We start from the raw sequence: 10,749 nt of genomic DNA on the forward strand, positions 1-10,749 counted from the left end.
TTGAACCCAAGCTTTTCAAACACTCTCATACACACCCAAATCACTTAGCCATTAAAGCAAACAAGCAATTTATGTCACTTCCTTGCACAACTAAATATTTATGTACAGTCTTCTAACTGCTCCATTGTTCAAAACCTATTTCTTCTAGGCCCAAAATTCGGGGTGTTACAATTCACCCCTCCTTAAAAGAAATTTCGCCCTCGAAATTTCCAATTATCAAATCAGTCGCATAACACAGACTCCACCACTACGCTTCTGCTACGCACTCTAGTTCCAAATTAGGTATATGGCCAAACGACAAAGACCTAACTCGAACACCTCTATGGCCTCTACCATGGCCTCTTGTACCTCGTCCGTGTGTACCTCTTATGCTCATATCAAATAACGTATTATCTGTTTAAGAAGTTTTATGTATCAGTTTGTAATTCCGGTAATTATTAACAGATGTCTTATGAAAAGTAGTAATCAGAGTTTTGTTTTCGCAAATCAAGGTCTCCCTACAGTTTCCAGTTTCCTACTGTCTCAATTTACTCTAACTAATGAGTTTCAGCACAGTCCTACTATCTATAGTAGTCTCTCAGTGTATTTCAGTTCAAGCAGTCTACAATATAGAGAAAACTTACGGATTTAGCGTTAGAGACTCGGTGTGTCACACTTGTAAACCTTCCAAAACACTTCAAGAACAGTTTTCCAGAAATTCCAAATATTTTCAAAACCCATTCCACAGTCGATTTTTTCAACTTGGCTTTGATATCACGAAATGTAACACCGCTAGATTCAGCCATAACTCCTAAGTCAGGTTTAGGGTGTTACATGTGTTATGATATTAGAGTTCAAAGCATGGAGGTTAAGGAGGAGTGTTGTGAAATGACCATCCATTGCTAACTACGAACTGCAAGCTCACCAAGATTGCGAGCTCACCTATGAATTGTGAACTGCGAACTCACCAGAACAGCTCACCAAGAACTATGAGCTCACCAAAATGTACGAACTCACCAAATGTGCGAGCTCACCAAGATCACGAGCTCACAAACACTGCGAACTCACCAAGCATAAGAGCTCACTAGACCTGTCCATGGGTCGGGCGGCCCAGCCCGGCCCGACGGCCCGCCCGAAATATGGGAGGATTCGGGTAAAAATATAGGCCCGAAATATGGGCTTGGGCAAAAAAATGAGGCCCGTTTAAAATAATTTTTTTTATTTTTAAAATAATTTTTTAATGTTTATTTTAAAAATGGGCCGGGCCGGGCCAGGCTTAGGCTTATGATATTTTTCCCGGGCCGTGCCTGGGCAAAATTTTAGGCCCATATTTCGGGCCGGGCCCGGGCCTAGGAGGCGAGCTGAAAATTTTTTTAGGCCCGGCCCAGCCCATGAACAGGTCTAGAGCTCACCTGTGAGCTCTTCACTCTGCAAGTTGCCAACTTGCCAACTTGCACTGAAACTGTGGTAAATTTTGATTAAACATTTTGGCAGGTGATTAGACAGAAACCAGCAAATGAAAAAGGAAGTTACGTGAATCTAGTCACTGAATTAAGCCAAGTTTTAATTTTTTTTAGCTTATTTAAGCATAAATTTTTTTATGTAAACTAAGTTTTTTAATGAAACAGTTCACTAAAAATTAACTTCTCCATTTTTCATCTTTTTTGCTTTTGTTTACAACCTCTCCTTCATAAAAAATCCAACAAGTTTGTTGTGAAGTATTAATCAGTCATGTCTGAATTCTTCATAGTAAACGAAAACCAGTACTTCTTTCTTTGTTTGTTAGTTGAATTTTGTTTAAATTTTCCAATCTCGTATTAGAACTATGATTTAAATTTTAACAGTATTCGAGTTTGACAGCTTAACTTCTTTAGGGTGCTACTATTCATGAGGTTTAAAGGTGATTACTTCAAGGGTATAAATTTAGCAATAGACTTTATTTGGTTAAATTGCTTGGGGGTTTCCTATTTTATAAGGTTTGGATCAAATGAGTCCTTATATTATTAAATGAATCAATTTAGTCCTTATACTATTAAAAAGAATCAAATAAGTTCAAATTGTAACAAAGTTAATATTTACTATATAAAAATGTCTTGAAAATTATTTTTCTTAATTGCAATTCAATTCCAAATAAAAGATTTCATTTACGAGACCATAATTTTTTTAAAGTATTAACTTTGTTAAATAATAATTGATATTTTTTAAAACATTCCAATTTAGCATTTTAATAGTATAATTAAGGACTAAATTGATTCAATTAATAGTAGAAAGACTAATTCCATCGGTTCTCTATAATAGTCAAGTACATGCACCGATTTTTTTTTTCATTTTCTCAATCTAGAAATTTGATCAGTTTATAACAATGAAAGGACTTTACGGAATTCGTGACTTGCGAAAAATATTTTTTTTTGAATTTTCATATATTTGTTTTATGAAAAACAACTTGGTTAATGGAAAATAAACCCATTTTCCTGTGAATTGATTTACTCTTTTAAAAAGTGTAAGTCATTTTTTCCAAAAAAGAGCTACGGCATGTAAGGGCAAAATCAAGAATTTTGTTTAGAAGGAACCGAGATAAACTTATAAATTTTGGGGGACAAAACTAAAAATTTTGTATTAAAAATATTTGAATTAAATTATTAATTTTTCAAAAAAAAACTAAAATTACAAATTTTTTATTTATTCAAATGTGAATAAAAACTAAATTTAAATTTTTTTTTTAAAATTTTGAGTAGGTGCTATAAAAAATATTTTCCAGGGGCAAGGACTACACCTATGCCTGCATGAGTAACTTTATTTTCATATAAATATTAACTTGCATCAAACCTAATATCAATATATTAATAATAAAAAATGTTTTTTTTTTATTTTTAGAAATATTAAAATATTAATATAAAATATTATAATGTTCAATATTCATACATATGTAATTATTTATATTTAATAATATAATAAATTATTAATACAATTTATTATTTCAATAAATTATTTATTATTACAATTTTATTTTAATAATAAAATTTGAAAATAATAATTTTAATTTTAAATAATATTCTTAATATATTATTAAAAAATATTTATACTAATATTTTAATAATAAATATATATATTAAAATTATAAATATTTAATAACAAATGTTTTATAGTATAAATTATTAATATATTAATTATATAAATATGAGTATTTGTTTAAAACATATTTAATTTCACTTATCTTTTCCAACTCAAATATGTTACTATACATCCTCATATATGTAATACATGTATTCTAAATTAAATTTTAATTAGTTATTGTTTATTATCAAGTTTATATATGATATTAATTATTATAAAATAAATTATTCTTTCCGAAAAGAAAATGCAACTATAATATTTTTGTAATAAATATATTTATGTTGTGCTTGTTTCATTAAGAATAACTTTTAAAAAATGATTTCAGGAAAAATTGTCAAATGACAGAAAATATTTTACGCATAATTATCCAGAAAATCAATTCATTTCCTGAAAATCATTTTTCAAAAGTTGTTTTCAGTGAACCGAAGGTGACTAGTGAAGTTGGAAAGGAATAAATTCCATGGGCTGGATTTAACCGCAGGAAATATATTGATCTTTGATTTTTTATTTTTTATTTTTTTTTGTAGGGATTAACCAGAAATTCACAACTTGATGTTAGGAATAGGAAAATCTAGCAAAACACTAACTTCTCTTTAAATGGCAGCATATATTTAACCTTTCCTTCATTCACTTCCAAAGAACAAACCGACTTTGCCAGCCAAATTTAAAATGAATAAACAATCTATATATATATTAGAGCTGGAAAACAGAATATGGACATGTGAACTTTGCATGGACAATGTATATTTGTCTTTAATTGTTTATTGAATTCATCGACATACTTGTTGTGATTTCAACAATATTTTATGCAACAATAGCTCCAAAATTGATAACATATTATATATATGTGTGTACATGAATTTATACTGTCTATGGGATCAAGCATCCATAGGAACATCAAAAGCCAGCAAAAGAGAGAAGAAGGAAGAAAACAATTGAGATAAACAAGGAATGGAAATGATAAACGATGACAATCAAGGTATGCAACAAAATTATCAAAGCAGCAATGTTGCAACCACTGTGAAACGAAGCTCCCGGTTCCGTGGAGTCAGCAGGTTTCCAATACCACCCTTTAATTTTAGTATTTCCGATCTTGTTTCATCCATGGCTAACTCTCTATCGATATGAAAAATAAAAAATCAACAGGCATAGATGGACTGGCAAATATGAAGCCCACTTGTGGGATAAGCTCTCATGGAATGTTACACAAAAGAAGAAAGGAAAACAAGTAAACTATGTATCTTCATTGCATTTTAGTTCTTTTTTAATATAATTTTCAATTTCGGATGCTTATAAACATGATTTGTCTATGTTCTTCCCTTCTTTCGTTCTTTGGAATCGGCTCCGGGATCCTGCAGTTTACCTTGGTGAGTACATCACAAGTTCTTCACTTTTCTAACACATATATACAACCCTAAACTTTACTTGATAGGGTAAAAAGAAGATCAGGAAGATGAAAAATTGAAAGGGTAGAAAAATAGATGCTTGGTTGGTAGGATGGAAAATTTAAAAGGAAAAAGTAATTTTCTTTCATTCCGTTGCTTGGTAGAGTTAAAAATAAAACAAAATAAAACATTTAAAAAATGCATCATTCTTATCTAACATATATTTCCCTCACATTTTCTCTTTTATTCATCATTTCAATTTGAAAAGATTAACTTTTATGTATTAAAATAGAAAATGATCATCCCATTTATTTTCTTTTCTCTAACTTTTTTTCCCTATCAAACAAACTCAATTTATTTTCTTTTCACTTTATACTCCCTCCTTCCATCCCTCCACTTTTCCACTCAACCAAACAGACTCAAATTCTTATATATATTAATGTGAAAAGACAATGATATCTTAGATGAACTTTGATCAGGTGCTTATGATGATGAAGAAGTTGCTGCAAGAGCATATGATTTAGCTGCACTTAAGTATTGGGGGACATCAACTTCCACCAATTTTCCAGTATGTATATCTTATATTCTCATTTAACAAAGTTGATTATCTTCTAGACATATACTCAACACCATTATATTCATTTTTCTAATTACTTTAATGTATTTGGAGGGTCATATCTCGTATTCATGTCCAAAAATCTGTTGGATACGAATTTTGTAAGAAAAATAAAGAGTTGGAGCAACATAGTCTTAATTGAAGTAGTATACTTAAACAACAGATCTAACTCACTCAATGGTTTCTGCAGATATCATATTATGAAAAGGAGATTGAAATAATGCAAACTGTAACCAAAGAGGAGTTCTTGGCCTCATTAAGAAGGTTAACACTTGATCTATCAAATCATAAACTAACATACTTATCTAAAGGCTAAATAGTTAACATCCATTGGGTTTTTCTTTATTACAGAAAGAGCAGTGGGTTCTCAAGAGGAGTATCCAAGTACAGGGGAGTTGCAAAGTACTTTTCTTGATAATCTGGTGACCTATGCTCCTATATATTTGGAGGATCATGTCCTCGTACGTTTGAGACACATGTATTGCAAGCTAAAGATTCCTTTGGATAAAACTTGCAGGCACTACTATCACAACGGAAGATGGGAAGCTAGAATAGGGAGAGAGTTCGGAAACAAATATCTAAACCTTGGCAGTTACAGTAAGTTCCTGTACTTTCCTGTGTTAAAAATATGTCAACCTTTCAGCCATGGTTCATGGTTGAAAACTATAACGGTTATATGATCTGCAGACACACAAGAGGAGGCTGCTCGTGCGTACGACATTGCGGCAATCAAATGTAGAGGGATTAATGCCGTGACCAACTTCGATTTAAGTACTTATGCTGGCTGGTTAAGGCCCGAATTGACAAATAATACGGAAACAGAATCAGTACAATCAACAAGTTGTTACAGTCTAATAGAACAATCTAAGCCCTCAATCCACTACCCTTTTGCTGTAGGTCACTTCAACTCACTAAAGCAAGAACATGCTGAAACCAAACTCCCAGTAATCAATGTCAAATCATACAAGTCTTCATCGCCTACTGCATTAAGTTTGCTCCTTCGATCTTCGGTATTTCAAGAACTGGTAGAAAAGAATGCAAATAATCGAAAATAATTTTATTACACACGAATATTACACAATACAAATACAATTTTTTTTCTCTCTATACTAGCTGCTGCTAGTTTTTATCTCACACTTTTAATTTTTCTTCACTACATATATTACACTAACCTTATAGTTTTTTATAAACCGACTCAAAAGCTGGTGTAATAAGCTTGTGAAACTTCCAGCAAATCCATGCCTATCCAATATGCTTCACCGCCAACTCTTTGTTTATCCTTGTCATTAAGGAAACTTTAAACAAGCTTCCTTGTTGCTGTTTTCCCACCTTTGTAAACCAATTTAATGCCTTGTTTTAAGTCAATTTATAGAGCCACTCTTGGCTTCAAGCTTTGCCGACATTGGGAAGTCGGTTTTACTTCTAACGCTCCCTCAAACCGAGCTTTTTATTCCAAGCTTTTCTTTGAGTTTGTGGAATACATTTACTTTCAATGGCTTCGTAAAAATGTCTACTAATTGATCTTCCGTTCTACAGTAAAGTAATTCCATATTTTATTCTTCACTTGCTCTCAAATAAAATGATACTTTGTATCGATATGCTTGCTTCTACTATGAGACACTAGATTCTTTTTAATAGATATTGTGGACTTGTCAACATAAATTGTAATTAGACCTTCTTGTATAATAGATAATTCACTCAAAATATTCTTCGACCAAATAGCTTGGCACATGCACGTTGCAACAACCATGTATTCTGCTTCACATGTTGAAAGAGCTACTATTCTTTGTTTTTTTGATGACAACGAAAATGTTATAGAGCCAATATGGAAGAAATACACGGATGTGTTTTTGCGATCATCAAAGTCACCACCATAATCACTATTTGAATAACCAACCAATTTTGAACTTTTTGAGTGCGTATAAAATAAACCATGATCCATCGTACTTTTGACATATTTCAAAATTCTCTTTGTTGCAATCAAGTGATTTTGTTTTAGCTTCTCCATGTATCTGCAAACTAATCTCATTGCGTACATGATGTCTGGCTGTGTAATAGTCAAGTACATTAAACTTCCAATGATGCTTTTAAACAACGTTTGATTTACCGGCTCTCTAGTTGAATCAACCATTAATTTCATGCCCTGTTTTGCTGATGTGGCTACAGGCTTGTAATCTTTCATTCTGAATTTATTTAAAATTGGCTACAGGAGGCTTGCAATCTTTCATTCAGAATTTATTTAAAATTTGTTTTGCTTACTTTTTTTGATACACAAATATTTCATCTTCTATTTGTTACACTTCGACTCCTAGAAAGTATGACATTTCATCAATATCTATCATTTCAAATTCTTTAGTTATAGCTTCTTAATGTCATTGAACATATCTGAATTGTTTCCCGTGAAAACGATATCATCAACGTATAAGCACACGTTCATTATGTCACCAACTCTATTTTTCTTCATATATAAGGCTTGCTCGTATGGACTTTTCATGAACCCGTTCTTCTGAAAGTATTCATCTATTCTTGTGCTCTATGCTATTGGGGCTTGCTTTAGTCCATATAAAGCTTTCTTTAAGCGATAGACTTTGTCTTCCTATGCTTGTTTGTTGTTATTCAGGTGGTTGTTTGATGTAGACTTCTTCTTCTAGGTAGCCATTAAGAAATGCTTACTTCATGTCAATTTGATAAATCTTCCATCTATTTTGTGCTACAATTATTGTGAGAAGTCTTATGGTGTCAATTCTAATGACCGAAGCAAAGACTTCATCATAGTCCACTGCATGTCTTTACTTGTACCCTTTGGCAACTAGTCTTGCTTTGTATTTCTCCACTTTTCCTTCTTTATTGGTCTTCATTTTGTACACCCATTTGGCTATGTCATTTTGGCAAATTTGTTACCTCTCATATGTCATTTTGTCTTATTGATGCAATTTCTTCATCTATTGCCTTCTTCCATTTGACATATTCAATTGTTTCTTCATATTTTATTGGATCATATTTTGTCATTAAACAAAATAAAGAATAATCAAGTGTTGTTTCTATGGCTTCTGTGATATCCTAAATATCACGTAAACTACGCATTATTACAGGTGCTTCCTCTGAGCTACTACTGTTGCTGGTTAGTGATGTTATTGTTGTAGGAGTTGTTACAATAGGACTTGGTGGAGGACTTCGATCATCACCTTGTTCATCTTGATTGATGAAGTCACGCATTTATCATCACTGAAAAATAATCCTTCAATATTTTTTTCTTCTTTGCTCCATCTCCAGTAATCAACTTTATCGAATTCAACATCTCTTGAAATAATAACTTTCTTGGTGAGAGGGTTGTATAGTCTAATATGTCTTGCTTCTTTTTCATAACCAATGAAAATGCATTTCACTCCTTTGTCATCAAGGTAATCAGACATTTTCAGTAAACTTAGGCAGTCCAAGCAATTAACCACTTTAGATCCCAACAATGTATAACTTTTTTTTTGGAAAAGTGGCAATTCTATTAAAAGGGTAACAAAGACAAAAAACACCAAAAAAAAAAAATAAGCAAAGGGCAACAAATTAATCCCAAGCCAATAAGCTTCCCCATTAGACTATGTCCTAAGACCCTTAACTTCATTGGTGTTAGAAAGTTGATGCATATATGCATATAAACAAGGGGGCAATTATGTTGTTAGGTGTACAAAGTTGATGGATATATGTAACATTGACATTAGAGGACAAGTAAGAACCTTAACCCCTCTCAAAAATGATAAATTAGTATTTTAAATTTTATGTGAAAATTTATAAAATTATAATATAATATTATGATAAAAATTAATTTTTTAATCTCTTAAAATATTATAATTCAATTTCAATCTTTAATATAAAACTTTAAGTTCACCTGCTAGATTGTGAATCAAGTTTCACCAATAAACATAAAAGTAAACAAATAAGTGAACACTATATATAAAAATCAGGTTCAGGTATGCCAATTTAAAATGAAAGTACAAAGAAATATGTAGTTTCAACTTTAGACACCCAAAATGATGTTGATAGTACAAACAAAAATAATAAAATTGACTGAATAAATAATGTATAGGCTAATAACACTGACCAAACAAGTATAGAGAGATAATCGAACAATAGAAATCTTCAGATAATCCAAACTCGAAATGCCTAAATTAGACTGGTCTATTTATTATTTAATCTGAGAAGAAATCCCCCACCAACTCATGTAGGAAACATGTCACCATATTACAGAGCCATAGATGCTAAAATTTTTAAGATGGAAAATGGGATAGAAAATTACGATGAATTAGCACTAGGCAAAGGCAATTATGATCCCCTGTTTTTCATATTTTTATCCTTAAATTAGACAACTCGATTCGAGGGGTAGAGTTGGTTTTAGGTTAAATTAATATTATTTTTAGATTTTAAAAGCTTCAGATACTTCTAAGTTTTCATTTCATGCCAAATGAAAATACCAAAAGAATGAAAATGTTTTTTCAAAAAAAAAATTAAAGATATGCTTTACTACCTGGTAGTGGGTGGAGCAGATGTGGGAGAAGTAGCTATAGCAACAAAACATAATCCAATATATAAGTAATTAGTTTCCGATCAAAATAATGAAAAATTCAACCATATCTTACAAATAAAAATCCAAAAAGTACAAACAATATGAATGAAGAATTAAATAAGAATAAAAGATATGCTTTGTTACCTGATGGGGAAGGAGATGGTGTGGGAGTAGCTGTAGTATGAACACGTAATGATATGGTTCAGCCATATCGTACTATTCAAGCAGCTGGGCATCTGGGCATCTCACACATGATTCCACCTTTTTGCAGCACTCTAACCCTGCTATAAGTATAGTTCAAATCGGTAATGGTTCTTGTATCCCTATTGTAAATACTGGTACTACAACTTTTTCAACTGATCAAAAGGAACTGCACTTAAACAAGTTGTTTTATGTTCCTGATATTACCAAAAATTTAATTTCAGTCTCACAATTCACCAAAGACAATAATGTATCATTTGAATTTTTTCCCAAATACTGTGTTATTAAAGATCTGACTACGCAGGCTGTTCTGGCAAAAGAAGTTGAAGTCGATGGTCTTTACAAATTAGATGTAAATCAGAAATTCAATGCTCTTCCGTATCTCTCGTCTGATCTTTCATGCTTTACCACTAGTGTTAGTTCAAATAATAATGATTGTGTGAAATGTAAAAGTTTAACTTCTCATGAGTTGTGGCATCGTAGGCTAGGACACACTTCGACACACAATCTTGCACATCTGGCTTCCACATCTGCTCTTCCTGACAAAATTCTCAAGGATTTTCCTTTATGTGTTGCTTGTCAATATGGAAAAAGTCATAAACTACCTTTTATATCGTCAACCACTGAGTATACTTCTCCTTTACAACTTATTCATTGTGATGTTTGGGGACCAGCTCCATGTGTCTTCTGGGTATAAATACTATATTTCGTTTATTGATGCATATTCAAGACATGTTTGGATTTTTCATTTGAAACAAAAGTCTGAGGCTCTGTCTGCATTTCTTGTGTTCAAAAAGAAAGTTGAAACAATGTTTGATAAAAAGATTAAGGCATTGCAAACTGATAGTGGCGGAGAGTTTAGATCATTTGTACCTTACTTGCAATATTTTGGCATACAA

The 10,749-nt window shown here is 31.9% G+C and overlaps 1 protein-coding gene across 1 annotated transcript; it reads left to right on the forward strand.

Moving 5' to 3' along the window:
* The first annotated feature begins 3,983 nt into the window (after positions 1-3,983).
* Positions 3,984-6,486, forward strand: LOC121221119 (AP2-like ethylene-responsive transcription factor At1g16060). The gene is made up of 8 exons (XM_041101634.1): positions 3,984-4,148; positions 4,240-4,321; position 4,526; positions 4,958-5,046; positions 5,285-5,358; positions 5,446-5,496; positions 5,612-5,691; positions 5,782-6,486. Exons 1-8 carry the CDS (start codon positions 4,045-4,047, stop codon positions 6,147-6,149), a joined length of 849 nt encoding a protein of 282 aa, XP_040957568.1. The 5' UTR covers positions 3,984-4,044; the 3' UTR covers positions 6,150-6,486.
* The last annotated feature ends 4,263 nt before the right edge of the window (positions 6,487-10,749 follow it).

The sequence above is a fragment of the Gossypium hirsutum genome, chromosome D09, assembly GCF_007990345.1.
Source record: "Gossypium hirsutum isolate 1008001.06 chromosome D09, Gossypium_hirsutum_v2.1, whole genome shotgun sequence".
Classification (NCBI taxonomy): Eukaryota; Viridiplantae; Streptophyta; class Magnoliopsida; order Malvales; family Malvaceae; genus Gossypium; species Gossypium hirsutum.